The following is a 12,240-nucleotide window of genomic DNA, read 5'->3' as shown; positions in this document are numbered from 1 at the left end:
GAAGAACGTAGAATGGGGCTCGAGTGATAGTTAAAGCGCGACACAAAAATAAGATTTTTTCCCAGTATTAAAGCCAAAATAATGTTTTTCGACTAATTGGCGGTTTACTTACCTCATTTAATATTACGTTAAAGTGGAGTTTTGTTTGTTCGAACATTCCAGAAGCAGTACTTTGTAATCAAAGTTCTTGGTATCTGTGAGATCCGCTTCTGGATCTGGAGAACCGATGCAACGATTCCGTAGGTTCTTGTTCGGTAGGAAGGCTTCCTGCTTTGCGGTGACTTGGCGCGAGACTGGCTGTGTTCGCTGACGTTTGCGAGAGAGAAGAAAGAACGCCATCGAACGAGGGAAAAGCCGTTGACGCAGAGTAATGTGTATAGGGTTGCCAATTGATATTTTCGGACATGTTTAATCATTTTTATGCAGTCCGTTTAGCCATATCCCACAGTATCTTATTCCAAATTCCATCGGAAAGGCAGGGACATAATATCCATTTACGAGTACTTTTTTTTCTATCTATTGGAACTGCAACTGTGATAGTGTACTCAACCATGTCGGACAGTGAAACCGCACCAAAACGGCTTCGAAGCAATTATGATGATAACTGCAAAAGTCCCAGTGATATGAGCGTGCTGGAATTATCTCACATAGTTAAATCCCAGTTTGAAGCTCATCAGAAAAATTCGCGTGCTGATATGAAGAAGCTCGGTGAAAAACTGACGACCCAAATGGAGTCCTTGAGACGAGAACTGAATGCTGATATGATCAAGTTAAGTGAGGACTAATTTGTACGAGAGAAGCAAAAGGTCAAATGATCTTATTGTCAACGGTGTGCCATACGTTCAAAACGAGGATTTACAATCGTATTTTCAATCGTTGTGTCGTGCTCTTGGTTACAAAGATAACAATATCTCACTAGTGGATGTTCGCCGCCTGCTGATAGGAACTCCTGAGAATGGTGTGGCTTATGTCATACTGATACAGTTTGGCATCACTGTCCAAAGGAATGATTTTTATGCGAAATATCTTCAGAACAGATCTCTGTCACTCACCGATATTGGTTTCGCTATCAGAAAGCGGGTTTATGTGAACGAGAATCTATCCAAAATAAATCGAGAGTTGAGATCCAAGGCTCTGCAGCTCCACGGTGTACAATATAATAAGGTCATATCTTCCCGATGGTGTCGTCATTACTATCCATCTAGTGATCCTCGGTTTATGCAGCATTATCTTACGCGCGCAAAACTTTTTGCCTGGTACGCTATAGGCAGATAGTAATGACGACACTTGTTTACATTCAAACCAGTTGTTTACTCGTGTTAGTAGCCTACCTTATATATTTATACCGTGTGCAGCTCAAACGAAATAATTTGCTGAGCGGCGTTTTCACTCGGGATGGAGTTATCTTTGTGAGAAGGAGTTCCAGTGATAATCCGGTAGCGATCACAAATGTGCTTGACCTTGAACTTCTCATTAAACGACTGTCTACTAATGGAACAACCGCGATACCACCAACCATCGCCCAGGAACCCGTCAATCCCACATCATAAATCAGCTATTGGTTACTACCGTTGTGTATGCAAGCTGCTGTTTGTTGCCGAATGGAGAACAACTGGATTTGAAATTGATTATTGTGCTTTCTATTTATTTTATTCATTTTTTTTTGTGTCGATAAGATGATTATAAAAATAATATTTTGTTTTGAGACATTTGATACATTTATAACGTGTGAATTGGATTTGGCTGAGCTCAAGATTTTCTTTCTTCTTAATTACTTTGATCATGGTTGATAATCGTCCTTATACCTCTACGAATTGGAGTAAACCAGGCGTTGTGATGAAATCTGTTTTTCTACCTTCAAAATTATCGATCTGTTGTGCAAATGCTCAAAGCTTGTGTGCTCGTAGATTAAATAAATTCGTCGAACTTCGACTTGCTATAGAAACGTCTGGCGTCGATATTATATGCGTTAGCGAAACATGGTTGAATCAAAACAGCAGTAATAAATTAATATCAATAAATGGATATAACATAATTCGCAATGATAGAATAAGTCGACTCGGTGGAGGGGTGCTGATTTATGTAAAGAGCAATCTGCATTACTCAATTATTGAAATGTCACCTGTTAGTGATAGTCCTAGTCCTGAATTCATTTTAGCCGAAATTATTGTGAGCAATGAAAAAATAATCGTTGGAGCTTTTTATAATCCGCCCGATAGCGATATGAATGAATGTTTAAAAAATGTTATGAACAAGTACGGAAATGACTTTACTCACATTTACTTTTTAGGAGATTTTAACATTAATTGGCAAGATAACACCAGTTCAAAAGCAAAATTATTTAAAGCAGAAGTAGCTTTATACGATTTAAAGAGTTTAGGCGTTGAACCAACGTTTTTTCACCGAACTGGGGCATCACATCTAGATCTTATACTTACAAATGATGTTTCTAATGTTTTAAGATTCAATCAAATAGATTTTCCCGTTCTTTCCAATCACGATTTATTGTTTGTTTCAATCAATCATAGCATAAATGACGTAAACTGTGTTACACAAATTCGCGATTACAATCAAGTGAACTCATATCTTCTTAACCGAGAACTGAATGCTTTAGAATGGAGTTATCTTTATAGCATTAATGATTCAAGCATATTGGTAAATACCTTCAATAAGAGAATTATTGAAATATTTGAAACATGTGTTCCTCTGAGACGCGTTGGTACTAAACGGGCTAACCCGTGGTTTAATAACATAGTTTCAAGAGCAATTGTTGACCGCGATTTAGCTTTTAGAGAATGGAAAAGAAACCGCACTGAGGAGAATTGTACCATCTACAAACACCTACGTAATCGATCAAATACGTTGATTAATAAAGCTAAACAAGAGTTTTACAAAAAATATATAAATACTCAACTGCCTGTTAAGGTGCCGTGGCAAAGACTCAAGGCCTCGGGAATTGGTAAACAAAATGCAGATACATTCAACGGTTTTAATGCCAATGAGATAAACGAAAATTTTGCAAAAGCATTTACACGTGATAATGTTAGAATCACCTATGCAGTGGATCACAGTCAAGCGAACAGTTTTTATTTCCAAGATGTGACTGAAGTACAAGTGAAGTATGCTATTTTTTCCATAAAATCCAATGCGATAGGACTCGATAAAATTCCATTAAGATTTTTGAAAATAATATGGCCCTATATTGTTCAACCCATTACATACATTTTCAATGAAATTATTCATATATCAAACTTTCCGGATGAATGGAAAAAATCAAAGATTATTCCTATAAGAAAGAAGTCTGTTAACACTTTAGATAAACTACGCCCAATAAGTATATTGAGTGCATTTTCAAAAGTCTTCGAATTTGTTATCAAACAACAAGTGTGTAGTCATGTAAATGCAATGAATCTTTTGAGTCGCTTTCAATCTGGCTACAGAGAGAAACATAGCACAAAAACAGCAATGCTGAAGATAATTGATGATATTGGAGTGGTGCTTGATAAAGGAGACTCAGTTATTTTGATTATGCTTGACTATTCTAAAGCTTTCGATACTGTTTCGCACAAGATACTCTTCAATAAATTGATAAATTATTTTGGATTCTCGACGGACGCTGCAAATTTGCTAAAATATTATTTGAGTGGTAGATTTCAAACCGTTTTTAATAATGAAGTATACTCTCAATTCATATCGATATCATCTGGTGTACCTCAAGGATCTATCTTAGGACCTATCCTTATTTCCTTATACATAAATGATCTTCCTGCTGTTTTAAACCATTGCGAGGTACATATATTTGCGGACGACGTTCAATTATACTTAGACTGTTCCAAGCATAATATCCAAGAAATCGAAAATAAGATGAACGAAGACCTTTCACGAGTTAGTCTATGGTCGTCAAACAACAATCTCACACTAAATTTAAATAAAAGTTATGCTATAATGTTTCAACAGAAACTATGATCCACTCCCATGTATTATGCTTAATAGTTCTCTTGTAGTTTTTGTTGACAATGGCACGAGCTTAGGATTCCGAATTCAATCTAATTTTCAGTGGGATTTCACCTTACAAGCACAATGTGGAAAAATATATAATGCTTTACGTTCGTTGCGACAAAATGATTCTATAGTAGGCATCCAAACTAAAATCCAACTATTTAAGAGCCTGATTTATCCACATTTTATTTTTTGCGATTTTTTGATGTTACAAGCTACAGCACAAATGCTAAATAGATTACGTGTCGCCTTGAATTCATGTGTACGTTATGTTTTCAATTTGAATAGCTTTTCCCAAGTTTCGCACCTCCAATGTCATCTCTTTGGCTGTTCGTTTGAAAATTTCATCAAGTATAGATATTGTTTGTTGCTTCACAAGCTGTTTGAAACGAAAACTCCAGGGTATTTGTACGACAAATTAGTATTTGCTAGAAGCACGAGGTCTAGAAAATTTATAATACCACGTCATCGCAGTGTTAAATATGGCAATTCATTTTTCATAAGTGGTGTATCATTGTGGAATTCTTTACCAAATGATTTGACAATGGAAAAAAGCCAAGCAGGTTTTAGAAGAAGGTGTCTTGAGCATTTTAGTTTAAGTTGGATGCAAAAATTATAAATAGTTAAATACTGTATTATATTCAAAAACCCTCATTCTGTGTACTATAAGAGATCAATTGTAACAATTTGAAAAGACGCAAGTCTTAAGTTACTTAAATAAATAAATAAAAAAAATAAAAAAATCTGGCTACCTTATCTTAAATTTAGTGTGCTACCTAAACCAAAGTAGCATCTGAGTTTCCAAAGCTTTATTCTGGAACTTAAAAACTTATAGATTATTAAATAGATTAAAAGTTTCTATCAGAAGAAGAAATTAATTTTCAAATTTTTGAGTTTCAGATTTACCATCAAAAACATTGATTCTTATCCACTAACGAAATTATAACCAGCATCGATGATGATATTGAAATCTTTTCTTGTCTTTAAATGTTTTGCTTGCAATTGGAGATAAAATTTCAACTTTGAATTTTGTTCTCTCGACCTCTCGGAAAATATGACAGAAAATGTTCCGAGAATTCTTGAGTTCCCAGAAAAGACATACTTAACTCAAAGTTAAAAAACAAAAAAATAAATATTTATACGATATCAATTTTAAAGAAATGATTATTCATAGATGAGTTCACACTTACTTAAATACTGGTTTTTAATTTGAAATAAATTAAAAAAGAATAAACGTAGAAAAACAAAAAAATATCGAAAAATCAATAAAGTACGTTGAAACCTGAGCTACAAATATATACTCAGTGTGCCATAATTCTAAAAAAAATATTTTCAACATTTTTTTACAGTGTTATATTGTTATCGATAAACATGTGAGAAAAGTTATGGAGGCGCATTTAGCAGAAGAAGTTATGCAAATACTGCATAAACCTCCTGCGCTACACCAACAATCCGAGAAAGACGATTCCAAATTTTCTCTAATAAATTCTCTAATGAATTCAGTTTATTTGAGAATATCTGCTTTATACTTCAAACGTAATAGCATATTTTCTCATACGGTAATAATCAAGAATAATTCTTCAAAAATTAAAAAAAATAATTTTAAAGCATTATCTATACTAAAAGAACCGGAAAATCTTTTTTTTTAATACAGAAAATACGTGTAAATGCGATCTTATTCGATGCTGGGCATTTTTAAAGTGATCAAATTAGGAATGGTGGTTATCTTTCTATAACATGACTGTTAGATAACCATAACTTCTTCAATTTTCAACCAACTTTCATAAAAAAAAATCACTTGAGATCTTTGTTTTGAATTAAATAACATTTAAGGCCCATAGAAAATCAGATTTTTAAAATGTTACCATCGAGTCCAAAACTGTGGATGAAACCAAATTTTAATCTAAAAATACGTTTTATTTGAATTTTTTTTTATATCATAAATTTACTAACATCAACAATACTGTTGATCATAAAAATAAAGTTCAGATGATCGATATAAAATCGAATTCACCTTCAGTATGAAAAAAAAAATCAAATAAATTTTATGCAGTTCGAGAAATTTGAATCAAAGTAAAGGATTTCTTGGATCAAAATGTAGTCAACTGAAATTTGATGTAGTTTTTCTAACCATTCATATAAAAAGAAATCTGAACACTCCTCATTTTGTAGGTGTGTGTTGTCTTCAGTTTTCAAAATGGAGTCCAAGAGAGAGGAGCTACGAACAGGAGTGCCAGGTGGTATTGTCAAAATCAGGACAACGCGAAAAAATAAATCAGGATGTTTCAGGACACCTTAGGATTCAAGGAAATAATATGCAGCTTTTCTTAGATTGCATTAATAAAGGTGAAATATAGGTTCTGAATACGCTCTAATATATGCAACAAATGTCAGCAGCTTCTTGGCTGGCCTGCAGTTCATTTCGAAATACACCAATTAAGTATCATCTGAACCGTATATTACCATCGGTAAAACAAGTTTCACTTGTTTTATCACAGATTTGTTCAAAGTTCTCATAGTTCGACTACAAATTCGATTATAATTGAGATATTTTTTTTTTAATCAGCACAATTCAGGACATTGTAAGTGTTTATGCATGGAAATCGATCCTTTAGATCAGCGAGATTAATTTGGACACGGCGCAATCCCCGACGGCGCAACTACCGACGGCGCAACTACCGACGGCGCAACTACCGACGGCGCAACTACCGATGGCGCAACAACCGACGGCGCAACTACCGACGGCGCAACTACCGATGGCGCAACAACCGACGGCGCAACTACCGACGGCGCAACTACCGATGGCGCAACAACCGACGGCGCAACTACCGACGGCGCAACTACCGACGGCGCAACTACCGATGGCGCAACAACCGACGGCGCAACAACCGACGGCGCAACTACCGACGGCGCAACTACCGACGGCGCAACTACCGACGGCGCAACTACCGATGGCGCAACTACCGACAGCGCAACTACCCACGGCGCAACTACCGATGGCGCAACTACCGACGGCGCGTGAGGCGCGTGAAATATTTCACCCCTTTCTCTCTATTGTTCTGCAAGCAGCGATGTATTTGGCGGGAGAAAGGGCGCTTTCTTCACCAGCAAAAAGGAAGGCTTGGCTTGGGTGTCTGAATCGCCATTCCTTCAGTTACGATTGTTCCAGCACGACGAACAGACGGCCAGGCCGTAAAGTGTCTCACAATAATTTTTCTTTAAATGTTAAGTGTTTAGATTAAATAAATAGTTAAGTAAAAAGTCGTTTTAAAAGTTACAATAAAAGTGTAGTAATTGTGCAATAAACTGTTTGAGTAGTGTAGAAAGGTGTGTCATCATTTGCCCCCAGTCGCAAAAGTGAACTGAAGAACTTACCCGAAATTTGGGAAATTGTGTCCGCATCATTAATGTCCGGGAATCACCCACTGCTACCCTGAGCCCTCGACAGTAAGAAAAAATTTAAAAAATCAGGAAATTTTGAGTATTTTTGGAAAATCAGGACAGTCCCTCGAAAATCAGCACAAATCCTGATGAATCAGGACACCTGGCGTCGAGAAAATCCAAACTACACGTACGCAGAAATAGCAAAACCGTTGAATGTGGCGAAATCAACCGTCACCAGAGTAATAAAACAGTTCGGGGATCGTATTTCTACAACTAGGAAGCCGGGATCTGGGAGAAATCGAAATCTGAGAGCCCCAGTGACGAAAAGAAGAGTGGCTAGGCTAGCACTTTCAAGCGAAACGCTAATCTCTCCATTCGAGATGTCGTACATAAGCTGGTAATATTGTCTTCAACCGTGCATGAAGCTGAAAAACGATCTGGAATATCGACTTATAAGTAGACTTAATTTCAGACAGCTTCCGGGAAAAAAGTTTTATATAGTAAACAGATGGGGAAATGCTGCAGACATTTTCAAGCATATTATACTATTAAAGTTCCCAAGTAACACAGATCAAGCTAACTAGCATTTCGATGTTTTATAATGGTTTTATTATGGCGTTTTTTTTTGTGCAGCTCGTTTTATGATGGTTTTATTATGGTCATGCAAAATGCTTATATTCCTGAATCAACCATCTGTTTTCAGATAGTTTTGAAAACGCCCATAAATCTTCCATTAAACATACTGTTTTAGTTATTAAGAAAGAGCTAGGTATGCTATGTTCAAACTATAATAAAACACAAACTTAGAAGTTTGCTCCAAGCTTTCTTTTGCATGTTCTATAATAGCACTCAGTGCCTGATTATTAAACCGCCATAAAACTTAGTGACAGTTCTCGATTAAGATGTCAAAACAGGACACGCTCAGATTAGATATCACATATTTGAATTGGAATTCCCATTTTTACACATTTTTTATAAGTTCTGTGTGTTGATTTTGAGTTAAAATAATAAAAAATTATAAAAATCTATGAAAACTTCAAATTACCGGAAGTGGAATGAATAACTCTACAATATGAGTATTGAGTAAAAAAGTTCAAATAGGAGGAACAAAATTTGTTGCTTGACGCCATCATTAATACAAGATGGCGGCTTCCGCTTTTACTTTCAAAGTTGTAAATTACTGAAAATATCATGAAACCTTATTAATATTGTAATTAGGTGAAAATTATAAACGAGTAGAAGTCGAATTTCGTTGTCCGTCGTCATCTTAAATTCCAAGATGGCGGCTACCACTCAACTTGAAAATACTTTAAATGACTGAAAATCGCCTCAAACCCTTACAATAGGGGTATTAGTTGAAAGTGATGAACAAGTAAAAGTCGAAGTTCGTTATTCGACGCAATCCAAATTCAAGATGGTGGTTTCCGCTGAACTTTAAAATTTTACATATGAGTTATAATCGTATGAAACCTCAACAAAAAGGGCTAAACGAGTAGTAGTCGATTTTCTCTTTTCGCTTTACTCTGAAATGCTGTAAGTTACCCAAAATCGCACAAAGCTACCAAAATAAGACCCCGATCGTTTTTGGCAACATTCGATTTCGGAAACATCCGATTTTGGCACATGTCCCTAAATCAAACAAATAACAGAAACAACCTTATAGTTTTCGCTTTAATAGGACCAACACAATTTGGACATATTAGTCTCTGTGATATTAGCATGATAGACATAATACAATGACATAAATAGCAAATATGGCAAAAAACAAAAACTATCGACAAAACACGAAAAGTGCTAAATGCATCAAAAACATGAAAAAATGTAATACTAAGTAAAAACAAAGTTGGGAAAAAAATCGTTCGATTTTGACAACACGAAATGTTCGAGCGGGTTGCCAAAACAATCAGGGTCTGGTTCTTCTAGTTTATCCCTTTCAACAAATACCAATGGATTTTAAGATGGCGTCGAAAAGAAAAAAATCGGCTTCTTATAATTTAGCCCTTTCAACCAATACCCATATAGTGGTTGTTTAATGCGACTTTTTGTCATTTACAGCATTAAAAGTTCAGCGGATGCCGCCATCTTGGATTTCAAGATGGCGTCTGATAGCAAAATTCGACTTCTACTCGCTTAGCCCTTCCACCCAATACCAATATTGATGGGGTTTCATGCGATTTTAAGTCATTTACAACATTTGAAAGATCAGCGGAAGCCGCCATCTTGCATTTCAAGATGGCGTCAGACAACGAAATTTGACTTCAACTCATGATTTATTCCACGGGTGATTAACAACCAATTACTTAATTATTTAAAATGTCTGTCCTCATTTACTGTACTAAGGATTAACAACTCAGAAATGAGGAACTCATCCTAAGCGTGTAATTGGTTGGCTTGCGAGAGAAACGTCAAATCGAATTGACTAACGAGATGTTGGTTGCAAAATCGAAGGGCACAAAATGACGCCATGTTGATGGATTCACGGATTAGGTCGATTCACGCACTGCCTGGCCTCACTGGTTTTGACATTTCGCGATTCCTGTTTTGATTCCTTATTTTCCAATTCTACACGCTGAGAAAACAAAGCAAACATTTGGGTCCTCATTGAATTCTCATTCACACGTTTTTGGCAAAAGTTCTCAGCTCAATTTTGGGATAAAGAATAATTTGAAAGATAAATTGGATGTTTTAAGTATCAAATAATGAAAAATCAATCCATTTGTTTGTTAATCCAGCTGGAATAAATGGACTTAAACCTATAAAAGTTAAACCACTGACCACACTGACTGGACACTCGAAAATCAACGAGAATGTCGATACCAGAAATTTTCATGTTCGAATTGCTGGCGCGCAATACCGACGATAGGAGGCTTCTAGTCAAAAACTGAGAGGAATTTGGTTTTAAGTCTCATGTCAGTGTGATTAGTGGTTTAACTATCTGACGTTATTTTTATTCCTCGAAAATATCATATCGTATAAATTTATAATAGTTCAGCCATGCCATGAGGTTCTTGGATTCTTATGTCCCTGAATAGTGTTGTCGTACAAGTATGTGCATTTGTTTACAGTTTCCGGTCAAAATAACAGAAAATTTCTTCGTACAATCGATTCGGCACATTCGAATCCTTTAGAAGTTCCTACATTTGGACATTCGATGGGATCTTTTGTTTCAATGTACACGCGCTTTCCCAGAATATTCAATACAAAGTGGGTTGGTCCAGAAGAAATGTGTTGAAGAAGGGTTTTGAAAACATGTGGAAACATTCTAATAAACAAACCTCCCTGTCGAAATTTTTACGAATTTTCAACTTTCTGTTCATTTCCAAAGAGATAAACATGAGACCCCAAAAAATGCGCTAAATTTAATTCAGAAAATGGAACTTGGTTTTTTGCTATCCTCAAACTGAGTTTTGAGTTAAATTTCTTGACCGTGCAGCTACCCGAAAAATTTCGCCGTACCCCATTTCTTGTTCGTTAAATTTTGTAAACAGGACGTGCGAACTGTCACCACAAAAGGGAGAATACGTCATCGTGAATCGACCCATGCAAGCATTAGAAAATATTTTTTCAGGCCCATTTTCCATCAATTCCATCATGATTGACCATCAGATTTGACGAGGCACATTTATTTTAAGATACTATTTCATACACATTTTATCTAAAATCTTGACTGGCAGTACAAAAGAGGCTCATAATATGGTTAAAACATTGGTATTTTGGTCATTAATTTTACCACATCATAAATATCTCAAAAATGCAATCATCATTCATCAACCATTATGGTTGCTGGAAAAAATAAAAATAAAACTCCGAGAACTCACAGAATCGAAAAAAACAAAAATTCCTAACATGTTTAATTATAGCTTTTTAAAAGCTTTGGTGACCAACATTGATGACCAACAATGATAAGTCATGATGACGTTTCTAGGGTAGGGCCTTATTAGAGTCCAGGTGATGTTATAGAAAGCGCTTTAGCTTTTTATGAAGATTAATGCTATAGTCCAAACGAAATTTTGCTGACCATAATAAAGCTTAAATTGTTACTTGGGTTTGCTAAGAAATATCTCGTTTGGTAAGTTTTGTTCCCGATGGTTGTAAAGCAACATTTTCGTTGCAGCCGGGACCGTCATACAGAAAATTTACGTAAAAAGTGTCTTCAAAAACGTTCGCTGCCTTTCCTGAATAAACATGACATTTCAGTGCTGTTTAGTCCGGATTTGGCATTCTGCCATTATGAAAACGGCCATTGACTTATATGCCGCTAACAACATTTAGGTTGTGCCCATGGATAAGAAACTTCTCAACACATCAGAACTTCTTCCAATCGAAAAATATTGGACGACAGTTAAGCACAATCGTAAGAAGACCCAAAAAACTGTAAGCAGCGAGAAGCAGTTTAAAGCAAACTGGCGTTCTGCGCCGAAGAAAGTGGATAAGGTGACTGTACAAAATCTGATGGCAGGCGTCAAACGAAAGTCTCGCCAATTTGAACTAGGTCGACCGGAATCTTAAATGAGTATTTTTCGTCTTTTATACAGATTGAACTTTAAAAAGAAAGATACTTTGATTTTTATTAATTAACATATAAAACTGAACACCCTCTATTAGTTTTTTGTTTGTTCCCATGTTTCATATTTTGCATTACTTAAAAATATTTTTGAGATTTTTTTCAATTTAATTTTTGGATACAGCACCCAGTTTCACATTAAAAATATAAGTCGGTCAATAAAGTTCACGATGTAGATATATTGGCTTATGTGGAAGATTTTTGAATAGTTATTGCAATTTTGATTCAAAAATGTTAATCATTAGCCAATGCTTAGTAAACAGGTGTCCATAATTATCCCGTATCTTGAAAAA

The 12,240-nt window shown here is 35.7% G+C and overlaps 1 protein-coding gene across 1 annotated transcript; it reads left to right on the top strand.

The window, feature by feature from the left end:
* The first annotated feature begins 3,864 nt into the window (after positions 1–3,864).
* LOC129742797 (neurofilament medium polypeptide) lies at positions 3,865–7,660 on the top strand. Its single transcript, XM_055734737.1, has 3 exons — positions 3,865–3,885; positions 6,615–7,022; positions 7,499–7,660. Exons 1-3 carry the CDS (start codon positions 3,865–3,867, stop codon positions 7,658–7,660), a joined length of 591 nt encoding a protein of 196 aa, XP_055590712.1.
* Positions 7,661–12,240: the final 4,580 nt, after the last annotated feature.

The sequence above is a fragment of the Uranotaenia lowii genome, chromosome 2 (genome assembly GCF_029784155.1).
Source record: "Uranotaenia lowii strain MFRU-FL chromosome 2, ASM2978415v1, whole genome shotgun sequence".
In the NCBI taxonomy this organism is placed as follows: Eukaryota; Metazoa; Arthropoda; class Insecta; order Diptera; family Culicidae; genus Uranotaenia; species Uranotaenia lowii.
This window is presented reverse-complemented; position numbering and strand designations above follow the sequence as displayed.

What these genes read in the sequence shown, in the direction of transcription:
- LOC129742797 (XM_055734737.1), top strand. Translation starts at nt 3,865, where the DNA reads ATGAACGAAGACCTTTCACGA. An exon ending in TGAACGAAGACCTTTCACGA is followed by an intron (nt 3,886 to 6,614) that starts GTTAGTCTATGG and finishes TCGATCCTTTAG; the next exon opens with ATCAGCGAGATTAATTTGGA. An exon ending in AACTACCGACGGCGCGTGAG is followed by an intron (nt 7,023 to 7,498) that starts GCGCGTGAAATA and finishes TTGGAAAATCAG; the next exon opens with GACAGTCCCTCGAAAATCAG.